Raw genomic sequence first — 22,142 nt, 5'->3', positions numbered from 1 at the left:
CGACGCGTTTCAGCACTGCAACCCGTCGCTTCAAGCACCAACGCGAACAAGCTCCTCCTCCCCTGCCTGCACATACGGCAGCCAACGTCAACGTCGGTTCCACAGCGCATATCGGCTGCGCGTGCGTCACGCACCTCCCTGCGGTGCGCACGTGTGCGGCACAGCGCCTCCCTTCGTCGAAGCCGACCCCGTCGAAGCCATGGCGTCGACGCCAATGGACCTCGACCGACCCGAGCGCGGCACAAACGGACTCAATATCCAGAGAACCCTCGGCGGCAATGCGTCCGTGTCCAATCTCAGCGATGTCATGTCGACGTTTCGGCCAACAAAGGTGAGCATTTCCAACGCGACGCCCCTCGGCGGCTACGCAACAAGCCGCTGACGACCGGACGCCATTGAAGCTGCTGCGGCGCGACGACATCAAGGACGGACGCCCTCAGCCTTACGTCCTGTCCATAGACTATGATGATGAGGGCGAGCTCCTCATGACGTCAGCCAGCGACGAGACCATCCAGATCTACAATGTCCGCGAGGGCCGACACGAGAAGAGCCTCCTGAGCAAAAAGTACGGCGTCAAGCTGGCCAAGTTCACGCACACGAGCTCCAGTATAATATACGCGAGCACCAAGCAGAACAGTAAGTAGTTACCGCTCAATGCTCGGGCCCCACGCCCACTCTGCGGGCATGCTGACCAGCACGCCCCCCAGACGCCATCCGCTATCTTGCTACGCACGACAACTCCTTCATTCGCTACTTTGAAGGCCACGAAGGCCCCGTCACATGCCTTGCGGTGCATCCGGGCAGCGACAACTTCATCTCGTGCTCACACGACAACACGGTGCGCCTGTGGGACACGCAGACCAAGCATTGGCAGGGCCAACTCCTGCTGCGGAATCCTGCTCTTGCCGCCTACGACCCCTCTGGGACCGTCTTCGCCGTCGCCTGCCCGAGCAGCGGAACTATACTCCTTTACGACGTGCGAAACTACGACAAGGCGCCCTTCACTACCATTGACATCATGGAGCAGTGCCGTGGCATCGACACGCAATACCTCGTCAAGGGGTGGACTAAGCTCGAGTTTTCCAACGATGGCAAATCCCTCCTGCTCGGAACAAAGGGCAGCGGTCACGTGTTGCTGGACGCCTTCGAGGGCTCGCTCAAGGCGTACCTGCGGAAGCCGTCGGGAGGCACGAGGCGGCAAGCTCCTGGGGAGACGACAGGTCTGGCCAACGGCACCGCCGCAGCGGATCCTAGCAGCTTTGACAGCAGTGGCGATTGCTGTTTTGCTCCGGACGGGCGGTTCGTCATCAGTGGCACCAGGCAGGATGTGCTCGTCTGGGACACCCTGAGCCCCCCGCCCGACAACAAAATCCTGGAGCCGACTTGGACGCTGCCTGACAAGCGGGAGGCTGCCGTCGTATCTTTTAACCCTCGCTTCAACTTTTTCGCCACGGCAGACCAGGACCTGGTCCTCTGGCTGCCGGACCCCCATAGTTAGAAACCCTGAGGGACCGTGGTAGAGGCGTTCACAGCTTGATTCGTGGCGCGTTGGAGTTTTGGTTCTGAGGGCACTGCAATGCTGGTGCGCTCGAATAGGCATATACCCTTGACTCGAAATCTGAGACCGATTTGTCTGGTCACTCTATTGCCCGGCTAAGGGTTGTGCGTACGTGTCGTGTGAAGCTTGATATGTAGTGACGCCACACATACAGACAAATTGCAATGAACACAACCGTTGCACGACGGCACGGCGAAAAGCATGAACGAACATGTCCAGGTCACAGGCGGCATTGCTTCATCCTGATTGATACTTGATGATTGTACCAAATGCTACTAGGCTCACGCAATCGCGACCGCGACCTCATCTTGCCAAACCAATTCGCTGTAGGGTAACCCACTCCCACACCCCACCATTCACCCACCGACTTGCTGTACGACGGGGGTCTGCCCCACACGAAATTGTCCACATCCAACCTCGAACCTCCAACCGGTCTGTCTGCCCGTCGTCGTCTGTCGAGCACTCTCAGTCCACCACCACCTTCCTCCCACGCACATCGCAGCTGCGCCCCCCCCGTAGCAGCCACCACGCCCGCCGACGTACCTACCCCCACGACCTGCTCGCCGCACAAGAGGAAAGAGCAACTGAGCTTTCCACAGGAGTGTCCGAACCGTCGACTTCGCGCATCAGCACGCGCGCGGGGGTGTGCAAGGCCAGCAACGACCGACCCCCAGCGCGGAGAAAACAAGGACGTCGCGATGCCCTACTTCAAGACGAGCCAGGAATGGCTCGAGCAGTCCATCCTGCTGCTCGAGGCGCGGCCCACCACTGTACGTACCTACCGCCCCCCTCCCCCTTCCCCCCCGGTTGCGTCGCCCTCTCCCGCGGGGGGGAAGAAACGCAGCGGGAGGACAAGAATACACAAAGACGCGCAAGACCGCAGAGCGAGGCTGGCTCCCACCACGTACGTACGCGCGTGCTAATGACATCGAACACGCACGCAGACGCGCATCGCCACCCGATACTCCATCAAGCCCGTCTCGCCCCGCGCCGACAAATCCACAGACAAACAACAACAAGGAGACTCCAGCACATCAACAGCGGCGGCGGCGACGACGACGACGGCCAAGGCCCCGCGCGGCAGCCTCGTCCTCAAGACGCACGACACCGCCAGCGGCACCACGCTCAAGTACCGCACCACCAAGGCTCAGGAGGTGTCCCGGCTGATGGGCGCGGCGCTCGGCCGTCTCGGTAAGAGCATGGCTGCCGTGCCCGCTGACACGGCGGACGAGGCCATGCCTGATGCGGCGGCGGCGGGAGGAGTCCAGGAGGGCGGCAAGGCTGGGTCGGGGACCGCGAGTCCGGCGCAGCAGCCGCAGCAGCCGCAGCAAGGAGGCGGCGGGGGCAAGAAAAAGAAGAAGGGTAAGAGGTAAACGGCATGGGCCGGCAGGGGCTGGTGTGAGGAAAATGGGGCCGGCTGGTTTGCTTCGTCGGCGCCAGTACTGCTGCGAGTATTCCATAGATATGACGGAATCACATACGATCCATTACATGCCACTTGTGTTTTGGTCCTCGGCAGCGTGTTGATTCTCCACGTCAATTCTTCGATGCTCGTCTTAGTGTGCTAGAATACATCATGATCCATCCAATACAGGCCGCTGTCCGGGCCGCCGCCTATTCGTAGACAAAGGAAATCGTATGCCCCAAACGCCCGCCAAATGTCATCAAAACCACAAAACGTGTAAACCAGAAAAGCCACCCAGCGTTAGTTACCGGCAGATCCAATGGCGCATTGCCATTGGCAAAACTCCGACCGGTTTCTTTTCAATGTACAAGCAGACAAAGGGAAAGGGTATATGGATCGCTCCTCCTTCTAAACAACCAGATTAAAAGTCGTCATCAAAGGAGAAGTCACCACCCTCGGTCTTGCTGTCGCCAGTGGCAGAGGCGTCCTCGTTCTTCTTGGCCGTGCTGGCCATGACGCCGGCCTTCTGGTACTCGCCGACGCGCTTCTCGAAGAAGTTGGTCTTGCCGCCCAGGGAGATGTTCTCCATGAAGTCGAAGGGGTTGGTCGACTTGTAGATCTTCTCGTTGCCGAGAGCAACGAGCAGGCGGTCGGCGACAAACTCAATGTACTGCTTCATCAGGTTGGAGTTCATGCCCAGGAGAGCGCAAGGCAGAGCCTCCGTCAGGAACTCCTGCTCAATGGTAACGGCATCGGTGATGATCTCCGCAATGAGCTCCTTGCTCGGGCGGTTCTTCAGGTGCGAGTGCAGCAGGCAGGCAAAGTCCGTGTGCAGACCCTCGTCGCGAGAGATGAGCTCGTTGGAGAAGGTCAGGCCGGGCATGAGGCCACGCTTCTTGAGCCAGAAGATGGAGGCAAAGGCACCGCTGAAGAAGATGCCCTCGACGGCGGCAAAGGCAATGAGGCGCTGGCCAAAGGTGGACTCCTTGTCATTGATCCACCGGATCGCCCAGTCGGCCTTCTTGCGAATGCAGGGAACTAGGTTTTGTCAGTACTGATGTCATACATCTCTCAGTGTTGGTTGAAACGTACTGGTGTCAATGGCGTTGAACAGATATGTCCGCTGCGCGTGCTCCTTGATGTAGGTGTCGATCAGGAGGGAGTAGGTCTCGGAGTGGATGTTCTCCATCATGATCTGGAAACCGTAGAAGCAGCGCGCCTCGGGGATCTGGACCTCGCCGCTGAAGCGCTCAACGAGGTTCTCGTTGACGATGCCGTCGGAAGCGGCGAAGAAGGCCAGGATGTGAGAGATGAAGTACTTCTCATCATCGTTCAGGCGGTTGTTCCAGTCGTGCAGATCCTTGGAGAGGTCAATCTCCTCGGCAGTCCAGAAGGAGGCCTCGGCCTTCTTGTACATTTGCCAAATCTGTAGGTGGTTCCGTGTTAGCACCCGTGTCGCGTCACGTCGCACTTTACGCGTCTCGACGCGTCACGTACCTCGTGATACTTGATGGGGAAGAGAACGAATCGCTGGGGGTTCTCCTGCAGGAGAGGCTCGTCGGCTTCCTCGGGCTTGATGCCGGGGGCGACGGGGGCCTTCTCCTCGGTCTTCTTGGTCTCGTCGACGGAGGGCTTGTGGGTGGCGTCGACCTGGTCGGCGAGGGCGGTGACGGCCGCCTCGTCCAGGGGCTGATTCTCCTTGTCGGCGAAGTCCAGCTTCTTGACGGGAGACTCCATCTTGAAAGACTCAATGGCCGAAGCAGCCTGTTGGAAACACATTGTCAGTCGCGAGGTTTCCCGAGGTGCGCAAGGGCGTGCGCGACAGAGTCGGCGACGTCACTTACCTGCTTCGAAGGGGTGATCTGGGCGGCCATTGCGACGTAGAATGGGCAAGATGTGGGGAGATGCAAGGCAAGGAACAAGCGGAAAGGCAAAATTCGACTTGATCTCGGCCTGGATTGTGTATGGGAGCACGCGATGGTGAGAGTAGAGCTGCGTCGTGATGAACGGTGGCGCCAGACCTTTTTGTACGGACAGAGATGCGTTGTCACGTGAAGCGCGACGCGTCGAAGCGTGTTTTCGGTGGGTCGAATCGGTGGACCAATTAAGCTCCCAAGAGGCTGGTTGGCCAGGGTGGTACGACTGGTGGTACGGGCGTGGTACCAGGCTAGCGGACGCCGGGGCCAGCGCTGGCGCCTCGCCTTGGCTGCACCAGCCACCGACTTTAATGGGCGACGCGTGAAGCCGCCCGTCGCGTCGAGGTACCTCGCCAAGGCCTCTGGATCCAGCTCCGTTACTTTGAGCTTCGTCATGATCCGCGAGCTATCAATCAGCAAACAAAGCCAGCATCGTTCGCGTTTGTGGAGCCAAACACCAGTCATGTCAGACGGTTTTGGCGGGCTTCGCCTCGGAGCGCACCTCGGAGATGACAGGCGTGCCCGACCGCCGGGCCGTTCAGCTGTCAAGATGAACGGCCCGCCAATTGCTCGTTCGGTGCCACTGCAAGACATTCACGGACGCCCGCCAAGGGAGCGCGTTTTCTGGGGCAAGGGAGGGGTGCATTAAGACGTTTCAATTCTACTACTTTGTAAGGTACCTAGCTATAGTGCGCCAGCGGGTATTCATGCCATGAAATCCAAGCCATCTTATCAGATCTTGTGCAACGCGCCACCCTTGTCTGCCCATTAACGCGCTCGTCTACCCCGGTAGGGTGTCGCACATTCCACTCTTCAATATTCTTTGGTATTTGGAGGCGATCGTCGCTCGCTCGCTCAATTCGGATCCCATCCTCCCTCTCGGCCCAGGTCGTGCCACTCTCTCGCTACCTGCGCGTGTTTGAGTCCTATCGGCGGCTCCTATTCTCCCTCGGTGCCGTGGCCTGCCGCGAGCTGGGTGCGTCGTTGCCGTTTCTGCCCATCTCGACGTCCTGCGGTCTCGCTTTGCTGCGGCCAAACCAGCCACGGCCACCATGCACACGAGCGTCCTCCGGAGCGCTGGGCATCGTCTCGTGCTCGCTCGGCACGGCAGCACCATGTTGCGATGGGGCGTTTGACTGATACGCTGGCGGTGGGCTGTCGCGCCGCACTCTGTCGAATTCTTCGGGGCTGCTGGGGTCGATGGCAGGGATAGGCTGGCCGCTCTTGCGCAACTCTTTCTTGCCCTTCTCACGGAGATGGCCTTCGAGCAGCAGGGCGTTGCGGGTGTTGGCTTTGAACGCGGCGTCGGCAACGTCGCCGATGAACGGCACCAGTCCGACGAGAAAGTCGAAGACGATGTTGAACATCATTTGGAGCTTGATCGAATTCGGGAGGCCTCCCTCGACCTTGCAGCAGGTCTTGAAGACCATGAGGGCCATGAATGCGTCCAGCGCATCGCCAATTCTGTTCGCGCGCGTCAGTAGCTGTCACAGTCAAATCCGCAAAAGGGTCAAACCTACGCAGGAACCAGTGCGATCACACTGCTCCATCCAAATCGCACTCCCAGGAAGCTGCAGAGTGCCAGGTCGAGGCGATGCGCGCGCCGCTTGACCTTGGTCAGGACCTTGCCGTCGTGCTCTGAGATGCCAGGCGGCAGGGCCTTCTTGCGCTTCTTGACCTTGCCGGTCGGTCGTCCATCGAGTCTCGTAGCAGGGACTTGCTCGAAGTATGGATCCTAATAACTCGGGTCAGTCTGAGCCCAGTGCGCGTCCGGGGAGAAGGCTTACCTCTGTGCCAAACTTGTTCTGCAGCGACTCGCCCAGAATCTTTTTGCTTATTATCTTTGCCAGAAAGGAAGTCATTGTGAATATGGCGCGATGCTAGTGAACCGCAGGAATAAAATTGGCAACAGGGCAACGTGGGCCGGTATTTATCGCTTTATGCTGGCGCGGCTGGCAAACCGCTTGCTTGTCGATTGGGCGAGCGTCTATCGGTGTTTGTTTCAGGAGGCGCCCTCGCGTGTCGGATTCGGTACAAAGACGTCCAACCCAGGGCTGGAGTAAAGGGCGAGGTGTAAGGACAAGCGCGAGTCCTTGGAAAATCTTGGAGGAGGCCTATTTTTATGTGAAAGAGAGCGAGGCGGCGCTAATCGTCAGTGAATGCTTGCCAGTCCTTGGATCCAGATGGCAGCGGGCGACTGGGCTTTAATGATGTAATTCGTGAAGCGCGGGCCTGGAACCACATCTGCCGGGTCGCCGAAACCTGCTGCGACCGCCGATCCCCAGCGATGCTCCGGCCCCTGTCTGGCTGGAATGGCCGCGATTTGCTGTGGCTGGGCTCCCTCCCCGGCGGCCGCCTGTGCACAGCCACAACGAGGAAGTGTCAAGAACACGTGTGGCTGAAGCTAGAATCGCCACACAGTAAAGCGGGCACTGTATCTACTACCAAGATTATGTGCCAAATGCACAGTGCTAGCGACCTCCTCCGCCTCCGCTTCCGGGGACTGCTTGCCCAACGTGCGGCTGGCAAACGGCGAGCGCATCGTCTGTGCCTCCGACGTGTTCCACGACGCTGCCAGCAGACCACCACGCCACGACGACGTCCGCGCAAACCATTTGAGCCCGGTAGACGTTAAACTGCACCCATACCGCTGGAGCCCGCTACCGAGTTCGTCTGCGAGCCAGCTTGTTGCCGCCACGCGCCAGCTGCGACCCGGTTCGACCCTTCGACTGTCCCTTGAGCCGACCATGCCAAACATCCCTTCGCAAGTCCGCATCGAGTATTGTTTGGCAACATCGTGAAAGGGGAACCGGATTGCATCCTGAGTTATTACGAACACTGTCCTTCATAGCATGGGTTAAGACGACAAACGCGCAGCCATGGCCGAATCACAGATGCAGTTGGAGGATTGTGAGCCGCAAACTTCGCCGCCTATGCCTCTCTCCGCACTGACCCGAACTGTTAGGGCTCGATGACCTCTGTGTCCGCTTCATCATCAATCTTCCCCAAGAAGACCTCTCCTCGGTCGCGCGAATATGTTTTCAAGTCGAGGAGGCTCAATGGTTCTACGAGGATTTTATCCGCCCGCTAGACCCGACCTTGCCGTCCATGTCCCTGCGAACCTTTTGCCTCCGCATCTTCCAGCATTGCCCGCTGCTGGCATCCTTCTCGGTCGAGAACCACACCAAGGCTTTTGAAGAATTCCTGCAGTACAAGACGCGCGTGCCCGTTCGCGGCGCCATCATGCTCAACCATGCCATGGACTCGGTCGTCCTTGTCAAGGGTTGGAAGAAGGGCGCCAACTGGAGCTTCCCGCGGGGTAAGATCAACAAGGATGAGGACGACTTGGACTGTGCGGTCAGAGAAGTCTACGAGGAAACCGGTCTTGATCTTCGTGAAGCAGGTCTGGTTCCGACCGAGAAGAAGCCAAAGTACATTGAGATATCCATGCGCGAGCAACAGCTTCGTCTCTATGTCTTCCGCGACGTCCCGATGGATACAAACTTTCAGCCTCGAACCCGGAAAGAAATCAGCAAAATCGAGTGGTACAAGCTCTCGCAGCTCCCGGCATTTCGCAAGAAGGGTGCCCAAAACGAGGAAAACGGAGCCGGCACCGCAGCAAACAAGTTCTACATGGTCGCTCCTTTCCTCGTGCCCTTGAAGAAGTGGATTGCTTCTCAGAAGAAGGTCGATGAGCGAAGAATAGGGAGTGGCGTCCCGAGCTATTCGCATCACCATCTTACTGCCGAGGAAGCCGCAACAACCGAAGATGATGCCTGGGCGCCGGCCAAGGGATTCATCCCAAGCCATATCCCGGCCATTGAGACTCTTGATGGTGCCACACAGGAGCTCCAGCGTTTGCTCAAGATGCAGCCACCTACTCAGGGACTTCAGCCGTCCCAGCCTTCTCACCAGGACAAGGGTAGTGCCCTTCTCTCCCTGCTGCAGGCTAACAGCTCTGGCCCGAAGGCGATGCCAATGGTGCCGCAGACACCCCTGGACCTCACCGTTACCGAACCGCCGCAACCCCGAAATCCTCATCACCATACGAACCAGCACCCGGTACCTATACATGCACAGTCACAGGGACCACCACCGGCTTTTCAACTCCCGACGAACCAACCGACTTCTTGGAACCCTGCCCAGGCCCAGAACGCCAATGTGCAACAACCTCAGCAGGGGCCAGCAGGGCCACCCACCTACTACCCTGCTGGTCAACAAGTCTCTCTTGCACACCCGCAGCCGTTACCCCCGCAGGTTCAAAGGGCCATGTTCGATCGAAGCGCGTTCCAAGAAGGGCATTCGGGCATCCCACAAAGCATACAAGCTCAGCAGCAGCCACGCCAACCTCAACAGCCGCAGCAGACGCAACGACCCCAGCAGCCCCAAGGCATTCCTCCAGCTCCTCACGCTCCTCAGGGTTCTGGCCCGGTGCAGCAGCTCAGCGGGCCCTCCATGGCACTACTGAATGCTTTTAAGCGAGACACCGCTCCTGCTCCGCGGCCCACTCACGTTGCCAGCAGCGACCAAGGTCAGGGCGTCATGAGAGCCGATAAGGCGCCCCAGGATGTTCATCCGCCCAGCCATACACTACCTCAAGGGCTGCCCAATCTACTGGAAAGTGCGGCCAATCACCCCCAGGAGCAGAGGAAGCCGTCTGAGCTTGCTGGCTCTGCTGTCGGACCACCTACCACCCAACACCGATCCGCTTTGTTGGAGATGTTCAAAAAGACCACGATTGATGCGGCTGCACAAGAGGGCCAGAAGCCAAAGAGCTATGCCGCGAGTGGACCAAGTGTTCCGACCGCGGGCGCAGCAGACGGCAAGATGCTCCTCCAACAACTCCAGCAGCGCGGACACGGAGCTCCGGGACCACCCCTGAACCATGTGCCCATCAATCCTCCGCCAGCACAGCATGAAATGCCGTCCAGAGACGGGCGGGAACGTGGAGCCTCTTATCAGCAAGCGTCTACCGCAGCTCGATCTCTCTCAGGGACCCAGCCGCAGGCGCAGCCCACTCGTATCCTTCAACGTGGCCAGACCCTGCACGACGAGCAACCTGTCGTGTCGCCCAAGACCTTGTCGTACGGGCAGCCGGCCCAGTCCCGCCTCGGACAGGCGGCCAGCCCGCAGACCACGCACCCTGTCTCGCGGCCCGCCGAGGTCCCTGCGGACCAAAAGAGACAGTTGCTTTCCCTGTTTAGCAAGCAGAAGAGCCCGCCCGCTGGCATGGAACCTGCCGCGGCCGCCCATCAGAGGTCTCGCGTCGCCTCCATGGCCTCTGGAAGCGGCGAGCCGCCGTATGGTACGGCTTCATCTCGAAGGGGCACCGAGACGCCGATATCACCGGCGGATCAGTCTTTTCTGTTGGATTATCTACAGAACGTAACCAACACTGCAACGCGCTGAGCTGAGAACGGGTGCTGGAGTGTCTTCTGTGTCTTCTGCAGCGCGAAAGGAGAGCGAAATGGAGAGGCTGGGATGTACTAGGACAGGGGGGAACAGACTTGTTGTGACCTAGTGGCGCTGAGGGCGACAAATTAATTTGAGAGTAATTGAGCAAACTCATTATGTGCCTCCAACGTGGCCAGACATTGACTTGACCTCGTCGGACATTTGCGAGATGTGCTTGTACCCCCACTGCCCACCAAACATTTACCAACGCCTTTACCAACGCCTGTCGCTGTCGACCACTGCCTTTACTGTCCGCACGCACATCGAAGCAATGCGAATGTCGATTAGTTATCGAGGCTGAGGAGCTCAAATCGGTTGAACAATGGGTCCTGGTCCACCGGCTTGCTCGGAGCAGCTGCCGGGGCGGCAGCAGCGCGATTAGGGATGGGCATGCGGTCGAGAGGCTGGGCGCACTCGTCGATATCCCATTCAACGTGGCTGCCCTTGTACTCACTACGGGAAGCGTTAGTCTCTAACTTCTGGCAACTCCTGGGCAACAGGGGGCATACCGTCGACTCATGAGGCACAGGCGCGCAAAGGCAGCCTTGTGGACCGAGTTGGTGCTGATGTAGCAGCTATCCCCGATGAACTCTACCCTGATGACGACGAGGTTGTGGATGTGTTCCAGATCGTCACGAATCATCTGTTCGGTCAAGTTGTGGTTTCGGCGACGAATGACGAGATTCCGGGTGGCGCCCATGGTGATCTTGTGGGCGGTATTGCCCGGGAGAGTGAATTGGAAATGATTCCACTTGACATCAACCTAATATCTGTTAGCTTTCGGGAGTTTCTGCTAGGTGATAGATACCCAAGAGATGCCCACCTTGCGATTCTTGATCATCAAACCGTGGTGGCGGACGTGCTCGTAAAAGGCTTGGGCATCAACGCCATGGAGAAAAGAAATGACGGCCGCGTTTTCGCGAGGCCTCATGTAGACGTCAAGAAGCATGCCTCCCCGAACGACGGAAGTGATGTCGGCGTGCCGGGTTCTCTCGGCCAGGTTAACCAGCATGACGGATCGGGTAGCCTCGCGCTCCAGGCGCAGGCGCGGGGAGGCGCGGGATGGGGACGCGGCCTCTGTGCCTGATTCGGTTGCCTCTCCGGCAGCCGGGTCGAAGGCGTCGAGGCCCTCTTCGGATGATTCTGGGGAGTTGTCAAGCTTGAGATCGAGGTCGTGGCGGATGGCCATCTTTTTCTCGTCACCTGCACCACGAGGTCGACCGCGTCCCTGCCGACCACCTGGGCCCAATGCAGGCTGTCCGTGTCCCGTAACTTCTGGAGCCGTGGCCTGGAGGGGAGCACCATGATCGTCGGCGGTAGCACCGTCTACGGTTGGGCCGCCTTGCGAGTTCGAGACCTGATTACTGAGAAGCTGAGAAGGAGTTAGCCACAGAGAAGCAACAAGAGCCAGCGAAAACGTCATCGAGCTGAAAGCGGTGGATGATGGATAATGGATACCTGTATAGTCTCTTCTCCAACGCCGCCGCTCGTGAGGTTCTGACACAAATTGGCTGGTTCCGTCAGTAAGCACCGCTGATAGGCCTTGGGGATTGGTCGGGTGGACAGCACACACCGTACTTGTGCGCCACCTCGATGAAGCCATCGTACTCGTCGCGGGTGATTTGAATCATGGTTGCGTTGCCGCGACCCGAAAACTGGAGCAGAGGATATCAGCACAGGACTTCGCGGAGGGCAGCAGCAAGGGGGTCGTACAAACTGGTTCCTGAAGACGGAACCGCGATGCGTTAGCAAACAAACGTTTAGCTGGCGATGGGCGAGGTTCGTGGGTGCGTACCGCGGAGGCGCCATGGCGATGGCGAGAGCTGCGGACTCTCTTGCTACGAGGTTGAATGGGCGAAATGCACAAGGCGCGAGAGAAGGAGAGGGAAGGCAGTGATAAGACGGCATAGCATCGCTGGCGGCAGCTGGCAGGAGCGTACAGCGGGTGCTCACGTGCACGCGCGGCCAGGACAACCACCCCCGTCTCGCTGTGCAACGTCGAGAGCAAGTTCCGTCCGGTGTCTTCCAGGTTCCATGGGATCACTCACGCGGCCGCTGGGGGGTTCCCGAGCAACCAGGTCCATTGGGCAGGCCGCGCAGCATGGCCAACAAGGGCGGCGAAGCACATCAGGCGGTGCGGCAGCGTCATGTACAAAGTAGCACTCGGGAGAGGTTTGATCGAGGGAACTGCACCATTCGATGGCGACGCCCTTGGATCCTGCGGATTCGAACGCCGCGGGAGCAGCACCTAGCCATCGGAGCCCCCCCAGGTCGCGAAGGATGAGGCAGGGCAGCTTCGGCACGTTTGGGGCAGAGGCGTTGGATCGTGCACGGCGCTTCTGGCGCGCCTATGACACCACAAGCGACGGACAGGGCGAGTCATGGTGTTGCAGAGGAGTCAAGATTGCGTCTATTTGGTGCAACGATACTGCACGACACTGAATTGTTTGAAGCAGAAGATAAGATATGATGATGAGCCGGGAGCAGGATGCCACGCAAGACGGTGACCAATGCAGTCCTGTTGAGAGCCGGCCGGCCTCTCAGACGGCATGGTGGGAGCGGCGTATTTATAGCGAGTCAGGATGCAAGCGAGGTGAGGTACGTAGGAAGGAGGTCGGTTCCGGGAGTTGGGCGCCACTGCCGACGGGACAGGTGGGTAGCTTGAGCATTGAGGTGGTGCCCGCCCCTGGGACTGGCGAGCTTGTTGATTGTCCGCGCAGCAGGGCAGCTCTGTCAGTCAGTGCCCTCCACCCAAGTGCACAGCCACAACCACAGCAGCACCCGCCGCACCCGCACCCGCACTGACGAGCCCCTCCTCCTCCTCCCCGCTGTGCCGTCTGGACTGTGGAGGTGCCCAGGTGCTGAGATCGCGGGCATCCATGCCTCATTCCAGTCCCCCAGACCACAGCAGTAAACAGCCCGCGCTCTTGCTGACTGTACCGTGCCACCGCATGGGTATGGGTACTATCATCGCATCACACCGGGCCCGGCCAAGTTCAGCAGCGTCGGATCACGTCACACGCAGCCCGTGAGCCCACCTCCTACTTCGTACAGACAATATGCCGCTCCCGGGCTCCATCGCGGCGGGCCGAGGGGGCACTGCTGTGGCCAACACGAGATCACGTGGTCCCGTATTCAGCGCCTCGCCTCTGTCGGCTGAGGCTCCAGGCCTGCTTGTGACAGCCGGAGCGTGGTGGTGTGCTGGCAGAGTTTTGTTTTTCTTTTTTTATCCCTCCCCCCCATGCCCCCCCCGTTAGTTACCCGTTCCCCCTCCCCGGCCGCCGCTGGGGGCAACAGCAGCGCCACCGCTTGAGGCGTGCATGAGGTGCTGCCCTGCTGCTCTGGCATTGCTTGCAGCGCCCACCCCGCTGGAACGGCCCAGCGACCAGCACCGCCGCCGGCGTCCCTCAGTGGGCAGCCGCCCGCCAAGGTTGGCCTCTGCGGCGCTGTACGATGGCCCTACGCCCCATCGGGCCTAATCTCGCTCCGCCTGCGTGCCGAAGCACAAGCAGACCAAGCAACAGGACAGGGGGCCGGACCCAATCGAATGCATGCGTCCGTCCGTCCGTCTGTGTGTGCGTCCCTTTGCCTCCTCGCAGGCCCTCCATCGTTTTTTGCTCCCTTCTTCCCCTGGTCAACAAGCCTTCGGAAGCGCCTCCTTTGAACTTCATCGCCTTTTGCCCCTCGTGCGTCCCATCCGTCCATCGTGCCTTCGTCTCTCGCTTCTCGACTCTCGCTTCGTCCCATCACCTCCGCTCGCTCCCGTCCTCCACCGACTCCGTTAGCCTCGAAGCGTCGCGCCCCGTCCCGTCTCCTACCCGCTCCGTGCTTTTTCCTGACTCAACCAAAGCAAAGGCCGCCACGACAGCGCCGCCAAAGGGGGAGACGTTTCACTCGGACCAACAGTCGCCATTCGTTTCGACTCGCCCTCGGCTTCGGATTTCCATCACCACGAGCCTGCGATAGAGGCCTCTCCTTCACTTGCACCTCCGCCGGACCCGACCGTCTTTTGATTGACGGGTTTCGCCTCGACTCTGGTGCACAGCTGTCCTGTCCCTCCGCCGTCGAGCCTCCCATCACCATGCGTCCCGCCCCGGCCCTGCTGCAGTTGGCCGTGTGCCTGTCGTCCCTCTCCTCGTTTGCCTCTGGCTCACCATGGCCTGGCTGGCTGCCTGACAAGGCTGCGCTCGTCGCCGTCCGCGCTGATGCCACCACGACCCCGGGACCAACTGGTATGTTTGAGTCCATCTTGGCCCTCATGATGTCCGCACAATGAGCGGCCTGCTGACGATTCTCGCTTTAGGGACCGGCGAATCTGCCTCCCAGACGGACAATTCGTCAGCAAGCCAGACCGATTCAGGTCAAGGAAAGGACCTCAACACAGCCGAGCCCACCCAGTCTGGCGACACGGCCTCTGAGACTGGTACCGGTTCGGCGACTGGCAAGAAGACCGGAAAGGGAACCGGAAAGGCGACCGGAACCAAGACAGGAAAGACTCACAGCACATTTGCTCCCGACTCGCCTCCCGGTGGCGTCAGCATGCTCACCCCTGCCCCGAATCTGCAAGCGACGCCTCTGTATAAGATCGGAGACGACGTCACCTGGAGCTGGAACTATACCTCCCTGCAGGGGACGCCGACGGCCGTCGATGTGCTTGTCAGCTGCTCCGTCGCTAGCAACACGTGGACGCTCACAAGCAACATGACCTTCGCGACCTCAGTCAATTACGTGTGGGAGACCAAGGAAGAAGCCGGCTCGGTCCAAAATCCCCTTTTGACCGAGATGTACACGCTCATCGTCAAGGACTCGGACACCCAGATCACCTCGGCCCCCGAGCCCGGGTACCTGGGCACCTGGCAGCAGTTCAGATTCGGCCTCTACGCCCCCCAGCCGTACGTGCCGTACAGCGAGTGGAAGTGCCCTGGCCAGTGCAGCAGCGGCTCTTCCTTGTTCGACAGGCAGGCTATCGGCCTCGCTGTGTCCATGAGCGTCGTCACCTTTTTGAGCTTCACCTGGTTTGTCGCCGGCCTGGGACTCCACTAATCCGCGGAACCGCACGGCCGACTCGACGAGCATTCTGCAGGCGATGACACTATTGCAATAATAATTAAGGGCGGTCATTACTGGGGCGTTGTTATTGCGTACGGTTGGGTATTTATTGGGATTATTTTGGGCCATAGCATTGGTTGCACCGCAAAGGAACATATTGGACATGGCCCCGTTGCCTGATTTGAAATTGGCGATGTTTGTTTGGCCTGGACGTTGGGGAGATTTATGAGTAGTACAAAGCCGTTTTAATGATCTATGTGCAGTGGCCGTGTTCACTCCTATCCATGAGAGTTTGTAGTATCGCTGCTTGCAGCTTGCCCACGCTGTGCTCGTCAAACATAACCAATGCGCTGCCCAAGCTGGGTGTGAAACCGAGACGCCGCACCACCGTCATAACATTACACCAAGCGTAGTGAGAAGCCCGCTCCCCGCTCTTCCTCGTCTCTGCCTTGGAAGATGCCGCGCAGGTCGACGTCGCCGAGAGCGGCGGCCGCCTGACCCCTTGCCGGGGCGTGGGGCTCGGGGCGCCTCCTGCGCTCCTGGCCGGCCTTGCTAGGGAACGTGGGGAACAGGCCCTCGGGCTTGGGCTTGGGGTCCTGGGAGAAGTACTCATGCTGGAGCATGTCCTTGGCGGAGGGGCGGCGTGCCGGGTCCAGGGAGAGCAGGCTCTCCAGCAGATCGACGCCGGCGGCCGTCAATGTGGGGAAGCGGGCGCGGATGAGGCTCCCCGAGGAGGCGAGCTGGCGGGAGGACTGCGGCGGCGGCAGGCGCAGGCTCCGCGCGTTGGGCAGCTTGCGGTAGCCGGGCCATCTATCGTCGGAGGGCGGCCCGCAGAGCTCAAAGATCTTGAGCGTCTGGCTGACCTCGTTGGTCCCCTGGAGGAGGGGCTCGCGGCGGACGAGCTCGCCGAAGACGCATCCCACGCTCCACATGTCGACGGCGGCGCCATAGTCGCGCGCGCCGAGGAGCAGCTCGGGGGCGCGGTACCACAGGGTGACGACGAGCTGGGTGAGGCGCGCGGGGGGCGGGTCGCCGACGTAGCGGGCCATGCCAAAGTCGGCAATCTTGAGGCGGCCGCGGTTGTTGAGCAGCAGGTTGGACGTCTTGAGGTCGCGGTGCAGGACCCAGCTGTCGTGCAGGTAGGCGACGCCCGAGGCGAGCTGGTGCAGCAGCGACTTGATCTCGGAGGCGAGGAAGGGCTCGGGCATGTCCTCGAGGATGCCCTTGAGGTCGTGCTCGACGAACTCGAGGACGAGGAAGATGTCGGAGCTGGCGCCGTCCCCGCTGCTGCCGACCACCACCTCCTCGAGCCCGACCACGTTGCGGTGCCGGCAGTCCTTGAGGATCTGCATCTCGCGCAGGCCCGTGACGGGCACGCCGTTGCGGTCCTGCGGCTCCATCTTGAGGCGCTTGAGCGCCACCACCTTGCCCGTCGCGCGGTTCGTCGCCCGCGCCACCCACCCGTACGTGCCCTCCTCGATGTCGTTGAGCTTCTCGTAGTTGTCGACGCTGCGGCTCTTGCCAAAGCCGCCGGCCTCGAACCGCAGCAGCGGCGCCTTTGCCGGGGTGTCGTCGTTGTCGCCAGCGTTGCCAGCGGCTGCTCCGGGCTCGGGCGTGAGCCGCCGTCTTTTAGATGGTCTGTCGCTGCCGTCTTCTTGGGCGGCAGGGGCGGCGGCGGCGGCGCGTTTCTGCTCGTCGAGTTGTCGTGCCTTGGCCGCTTTTTTGCGCCGCTTCTCTTCCTTCTCTTGCCGTAGCCTGTTTTCGAGGGCCGCGTCCTCATCTGTGTCGGCCCATCTTGACGCGCCCTTGCTCGCCATGGTTGGTGTGTGTTTTCTCCTTGCGAGGGCGGCGGCCGCCCAGGCGACGCGTGTGGTGGGATCGCTGGTGGTCTTGGGGGGCGCGCGTGCGTGCCTTCTCGGATGCAAGTGGAGCTGTACTTGCTACCAAATGGTGCGCTGGCAAGGCTAGATTCGTTTCCGTCGTGCAGGTAGTCAATTGCTGGAGGGTTAAGTCGTTTAGGTGGTGTTTGAAGCCATTGCGAGGGACGAGATTGGAGCGCTATGGTGGTGGTGGTGTGGTTTGCCTTCCAGCAGGCGGCGGGCCTTATCTTATCGCTCACATGCCGGCATTCCCCAGAAAAGTTGCTTGTGACGTCTCCCAAGCTTCACTCACTCCCGTCTCACACAGCGCCTCGCGGACCGCGAAATCCTCTCCGCCAATGCCACAGGCCGGCGCATCATGAGGCCCTCGACGATTGTAGCCGCCCCCAGGGCGCTCGGCTGCCTGAGCGGGCGGTGTTTCGGCGGCGCCCGAAGCGCAGCGCCCTGCTTCCGGAGCTTCTCGCAGTCGCGCCGCTTCTCGCAGCAACAGCAGCCAGCAGAGAAGCAGGAGGAGCGGAAGTGGTCGACGCCGCTGGCGAAGCAGCTTTTCGAGGCCATCTCCGTACGCATCGTGGCCTCCAGCAAACTCACGGGCCGCAAAACTAACAGCCTGTGCAGACGACGGGCCCCGTGCCCCTGGCCAGCTACATGCGCATGTGCCTGACGGGCGACCTGGGCGGCTACTACAGCGGCGCCATCGGGCAGGGGCGCGACCAGTTCGGCGCCAAGGGCGACTTCATCACGTCGCCCGAGATCTCGCAGATGTTTGGCGAGCTCGTCGGCGTGTGGTTCATCGCCGAGTGGATCAGCCAGGGGCGCCCGAGCCAGGGCGTGCAGCTCATCGAGGTTGGGCCGGGCCGGGGGACGCTCATGGACGACGTGCTGCGGGTACGAGTTCTTACCTTTTTGTTGTTGTCTTGCCTGTGGCGAAGTAGAATAATGGGTGTCGCTGACGATTTTGCCCTGAACCCCGCCAGACCGTGCAGAGATTCCCGGCCATGGCGAGCGCCGTCGACTCCGTCTTCATGGTCGAGGCGAGCCGCGCGCTGCGTGACGCGCAGAAGACGCTGCTGTGCGGGCCGGATGCTCCCTCGACCGAGTCCAAGGTCGGCTATCACAGCACTGGAAAGCACCTGGGCAAGCCGATAGTGTGGACCGAGACCATCAAGTCCATCCCCATAGGTATGGCGCTGCTTAGCTCGAGGTCGCGGGAGCGTGGGTGGATGCTCAGGGGCTGAAGCTAACGGATGAGATGCAGAGCCCGACAAGATGCCCTTCATCGTGGCTCACGAGTTCTTTGACGCGCTTCCCATCCACACCTTTCAGACCGCTCCCGCAAAGCAGACGAAGCCTGCAGCAGGGTCTACTCCCCAAGAGCAGCAACGGCAGCAACGGGTCGACAACCCCGGCCCTCCAGCAATGGAGTGGCGCGAGATGATGGTCTCGCCTGTCCCTCCCGCCGCCCTCACCCCCTTGCTCACCACCACCACATCATCATCCTCCTCCTCCTCCTCTTCCTCCAACGCCGACGACCCCGCGACATCCCCGCCCGAGTTCCAGCTCATCCTCTCCTCCGCACCCACCCGCCACTCGCGCTACCTCCCCGACTCCTCCCCGCGCTACCGCGCCCTCAAGCACACCCCCTCGGCCCTCATCGAGGTCTGCCCCGACGCCTCCCTCTACGCCAGCGACTTCGCCGCCCGCATCGGCGGCTCCCCCCAGCACCCCAAGCCCACCCCCAGCGGCGCCGCCCTCGTCCTCGACTACGGTACTGCCGACACCATCCCCGTCAACTCCCTCCGCGGCATCCGCCACCACCGCCTCGTCAGCCCCTTTTCCGCCCCCGGCCTCGTCGACCTCAGCGCCGACGTCGACTTCACCGCCATCGCCGAGGCTGCCACGCGTGCCAGCGACGGCGTGGAGGTCCATGGCCCGGTCCCACAGGCCGACTTTCTCGAGCTCATGGGAATTCGTGAGCGCGCTGAGATGCTTACCAAGGGCGCGCCAAAGGAGACTGCCGAGACGGTCGACAAGGCGTGGAGGCGCCTCGTCGACCGTGGGCCCAACGGCATGGGTAAGGTGTACAAGGCCCTCGCCATCCTGCCCGAGAATGACGGGCGCCGACGGCCCGTAGGCTTCGGCGGGGATGTCCGGGGTTAGACGTGTCGGTGGATTGTAGCATATTGATATCCAGGGCGACGAACAGCAGTCGCGCTCTGTATCCGCATGAGATATGCATGTATACAAGTATTATTTCCGCAAGTCGCATGACAGTGATGCCCATCATGGCATGAAATTGCCAACCTGAAGCACGACTCATGCCAGTCACGAGCCTTGCCAAATCCCTTACATCTAATATCCCCCGGTGACAATTGGGTAGGAAAAATCAACTATATGTGCCCTGTACGATACAATGCTCCCAGATAAACCCCACGAACCAAGTCATGTCCCACTCTATCATTTCGACTTTACCAGCTTGGCATCCTCCTCGTCGCTCCCATCGTCGGAGAACCTGTCTCCATCCTCGCCCACCGCGAATATCGTCTCCCCGTCAATCGAGTCCCGCGGTATGCTACGCCCCTGGTCCCTTTGCGGGCCGCTCTGCGCGGCCTGCGCCGGCCCCGCTGTGGTGGGAGCCGTGATGCCCGTCACGGGTGGCGGGTGCGCTTGGTCCTTGCCGATCTGGGCCTCTTCATCGTCGTCGTCGAAGCCGTCGGGGACACCAATGTCGCCAATCTCAAAGTTGCCGTCGTCGTCCTGGGCGATCTCGTCACTCATGGCGAAGCGACGGTTGTTCGCCGTGGGCCGCCAGACGTAGGCGACCCAGGCGACGTCGGCAAAGTAGACAATGTTCAGCCAGCCATCGAGGACGAACCATCTAGTCTTCCAATGAAACGGAACGAAATCAGGATCGCTGACGGAGGCAAAGGTAAAGCTGTTGAAGAAGAAGAAGCCGAAAATGACCATGATGCTGATGAGAATGGCCCACCAGAGCTTCTTGTACATGGCTTCCTTGGCATGCTGCTTGCGCTCCCTCAAGTCCTTGAGCGTGAGGTTCAGCGAGTTGAGGGTCCACACATAGAACGCGGTCAAGGTGCCGGCCAGCGGGAGAACGATGAGCAACACAAACGGCCCTATCCGTGGTCAGCAGGCGTAGAGCAAAAGGGCGCGTGCGAAGCTTACCTGCGCTTTCTGGTGAAACAACGAGACTTGTGATGGAGTATACAAGTCCAAACACAAAGTGAGCGGCGGCCAGCCATCGCACATAGATCATGGTACGACCCAGCGTCGGCTTGACCACGCCGTAGCCCATGCACACAATGAGCAATAGGAAGAACGAAAACGAGTTTCGCGCAGCGTTGAGAATGCCGACAATGATGAGCAGCACCTTGGAGCCAACATTCGAGCCATGGTTGTTTTGGTAGTCTGTTGCGGTTAGCGGCATGAACAAGTCGCACCGGAGGACGGCATACCGTAGAAGCCCCAAGTCATGAGCATTTCAACGACGAGGAAGATCAAAATGGCCGTAATATAATTTTGGACCGCCACTGAAACGAGTTAGTAGATGGTCCTGACTGCGATAGCTTGTGTTCGTACATATGTCATGGCGGTGCTGATAGTAGAGGAAGCTCCAAAAGACAACCACCACGGCGTATAGAATCGACATGCCGCCGTAAAAGGGCATTTTCGGGATCTGCGTCGCAGGCAGTTCGCCATACGCATTTCTGAACTCGGTGACTGCATTGTACCGTTCGGCGGAGAAGCTGTCTGTCACGACGCAGTAGTAGCCGGTCTTCTTGATCGAGTAGTGGATCGGCTTCGGGTCCTCGAGGTGGATGGCCTTGGACACGATCAATGCGTTGGAGTGGTCGGTGGCGTTGGGCGTCGTGATGAACTTTCCAATGTCGGTTGCGTTGCAGTGGCCCTGCTTGACGGACTCGTCGCGGCAGAGCTCAAGTCGCCGCTGCAGCATGCGTCAGTATCCGGCATCTTTCAGGAACGGCGCGAGAGCTTACCAGCCCTGGGTAGTTGGGGTCTGGCCGTCCGACCAGGTCCTTGTCCTTCCACTCAAAGATGAGCAAGCTCGCGATCGGGTCCGTCTTTTCCGGCGCCTTGGAATGGAGGAACTTGACGAGAATGAAGGGGTCGACGGGTCCGCCCCATGTCGTCCGACTGTACATGCCTAGGAGATGTCAACAGGTCGGCGCACTTAACAGAGCGCAAGAGGGTCTAACCAGAGCAGTATTGGCGATTCGCATCAGTCTCATCCTGTGCGACAGGGGCAGCAGGTTAGCACGAGTCCTAGATGTCTGGGGGGCCTGAACGAGCCACGTACCATGCCGACCTCGAGCGCCCGCGCCGTCCAGACGGACAGGCCCAGGGCCACGAGACCAAGTATTGACCGCATGCTTGCGATCTTGTGTGCAGCGACGCGGGCTGCTGGCTCCGACGGGAGAGCGTCGCGCGGCCGCGAGCCGGGCGATTCGGGAGAGAGGCCGCTGGACTGCGCCTCAGGGACACGGCGTGCGCTTCACGGACGGCGCGGGGCTTCCGAGCAATCGCTGCGTGACGGGTATACAAGGCAGCGCGGCGAAGGGTGCGATGCTTGAGGGCAGTCGGGGATCGCGGCCAGGGTGTTTCTCGGCGCGGACGCTGGGTGCGCTCGAGCTGTCAATGGGGGTCGTCGTGGCGATGCAACTTGGCAAGTTGAGTCGAGGTGGCCCGGTTCGGGTAGCACGTTGTGGTACGTACGAGTACGGCAGCAGCTCCAGCTCAATAGGTAGGTAGACGGCAATGGCAGGTGGTACTCGCACTTTGCACGTAAGTGGATGGCCGTAATTGGCCTGGGGCGCACAGCTGGAGCAGCCACAGCGGCGGCC

At 60.5% G+C, this 22,142-nt stretch overlaps 10 protein-coding genes across 10 annotated transcripts; 5 read left to right on the top strand and 5 right to left on the bottom strand.

The window, feature by feature from the left end:
• Positions 1-199: 199 nt before the first annotated feature.
• PLICBS_003572 (member of Set1p complex, histone methyl transferase) lies at positions 200-1,498 on the top strand (the record flags this gene model as incomplete). The annotated part of the gene is made up of 3 exons (XM_018323322.2): positions 200-331; positions 402-636; positions 708-1,498. 3 exons carry the CDS (start codon positions 200-202, stop codon positions 1,496-1,498), a joined length of 1,158 nt encoding a protein of 385 aa, XP_018178552.1.
• Positions 1,499-2,256: 758 nt separating this feature from the next.
• On the top strand, positions 2,257-2,931 carry PLICBS_003571 (uncharacterized protein; the record flags this gene model as incomplete). Its single annotated transcript, XM_018323321.2, has 2 exons — positions 2,257-2,328; positions 2,503-2,931. The coding sequence occupies 2 exons, from the start codon at positions 2,257-2,259 to the stop codon at positions 2,929-2,931; spliced, it is 501 nt and encodes a 166-aa protein (XP_018178551.2).
• Positions 2,932-3,384: 453 nt separating this feature from the next.
• Positions 3,385-4,837, bottom strand: PLICBS_003570 (ribonucleotide-diphosphate reductase (RNR), small subunit; the record flags this gene model as incomplete). The annotated part of the gene is made up of 4 exons (XM_018323320.2): positions 3,385-4,001; positions 4,056-4,389; positions 4,461-4,727; positions 4,808-4,837. 4 exons carry the CDS (start codon positions 4,835-4,837, stop codon positions 3,385-3,387), a joined length of 1,248 nt encoding a protein of 415 aa, XP_018178550.2.
• A 968-nt stretch (positions 4,838-5,805) lies between these two features.
• PLICBS_003569 (uncharacterized protein) lies at positions 5,806-6,741 on the bottom strand (the record flags this gene model as incomplete). Its single annotated transcript, XM_018323319.2, has 3 exons — positions 5,806-6,343; positions 6,400-6,614; positions 6,667-6,741. 3 exons carry the CDS (start codon positions 6,739-6,741, stop codon positions 5,806-5,808), a joined length of 828 nt encoding a protein of 275 aa, XP_018178549.2.
• A 1,017-nt stretch (positions 6,742-7,758) lies between these two features.
• On the top strand, positions 7,759-10,288 carry PLICBS_003568 (mRNA-decapping enzyme subunit 2; the record flags this gene model as incomplete). The annotated part of the gene is made up of 2 exons (XM_018323318.2): positions 7,759-7,789; positions 7,845-10,288. 2 exons carry the CDS (start codon positions 7,759-7,761, stop codon positions 10,286-10,288), a joined length of 2,475 nt encoding a protein of 824 aa, XP_018178548.2.
• Positions 10,289-10,617: 329 nt separating this feature from the next.
• On the bottom strand, positions 10,618-12,142 carry PLICBS_003567 (uncharacterized protein; the record flags this gene model as incomplete). The annotated part of the gene is made up of 7 exons (XM_018323317.2): positions 10,618-10,786; positions 10,843-11,096; positions 11,157-11,705; positions 11,792-11,844; positions 11,907-11,988; positions 12,047-12,056; positions 12,129-12,142. The coding sequence occupies 7 exons, from the start codon at positions 12,140-12,142 to the stop codon at positions 10,618-10,620; spliced, it is 1,131 nt and encodes a 376-aa protein (XP_018178547.1).
• Positions 12,143-14,414: 2,272 nt separating this feature from the next.
• On the top strand, positions 14,415-15,376 carry PLICBS_003566 (uncharacterized protein; the record flags this gene model as incomplete). The annotated part of the gene is made up of 2 exons (XM_018323316.2): positions 14,415-14,565; positions 14,637-15,376. The coding sequence occupies 2 exons, from the start codon at positions 14,415-14,417 to the stop codon at positions 15,374-15,376; spliced, it is 891 nt and encodes a 296-aa protein (XP_018178546.1).
• Positions 15,377-15,780: 404 nt separating this feature from the next.
• PLICBS_003565 (uncharacterized protein) lies at positions 15,781-17,199 on the bottom strand (the record flags this gene model as incomplete). Its single annotated transcript, XM_018323315.2, has 1 exon — positions 15,781-17,199. One exon carries the CDS (start codon positions 17,197-17,199, stop codon positions 15,781-15,783), a length of 1,419 nt encoding a protein of 472 aa, XP_018178545.2.
• A 421-nt stretch (positions 17,200-17,620) lies between these two features.
• PLICBS_003564 (uncharacterized protein) lies at positions 17,621-19,422 on the top strand (the record flags this gene model as incomplete). Its single annotated transcript, XM_018323314.2, has 4 exons — positions 17,621-17,824; positions 17,881-18,150; positions 18,240-18,444; positions 18,521-19,422. The coding sequence occupies 4 exons, from the start codon at positions 17,621-17,623 to the stop codon at positions 19,420-19,422; spliced, it is 1,581 nt and encodes a 526-aa protein (XP_018178544.2).
• A 297-nt stretch (positions 19,423-19,719) lies between these two features.
• On the bottom strand, positions 19,720-21,670 carry PLICBS_003563 (uncharacterized protein; the record flags this gene model as incomplete). The annotated part of the gene is made up of 7 exons (XM_018323313.2): positions 19,720-20,396; positions 20,446-20,688; positions 20,736-20,810; positions 20,860-21,226; positions 21,279-21,445; positions 21,498-21,531; positions 21,599-21,670. The coding sequence occupies 7 exons, from the start codon at positions 21,668-21,670 to the stop codon at positions 19,720-19,722; spliced, it is 1,635 nt and encodes a 544-aa protein (XP_018178543.1).
• Between the last annotated feature and the right edge of the window lie 472 nt (positions 21,671-22,142).

Source organism: Purpureocillium lilacinum (assembly GCF_023168085.1).
Source record: "Purpureocillium lilacinum CBS 284.36 DNA, scaffold_2, whole genome shotgun sequence".
Taxonomy (NCBI): Eukaryota; Fungi; Ascomycota; class Sordariomycetes; order Hypocreales; family Ophiocordycipitaceae; genus Purpureocillium; species Purpureocillium lilacinum.
This window is presented reverse-complemented; position numbering and strand designations above follow the sequence as displayed.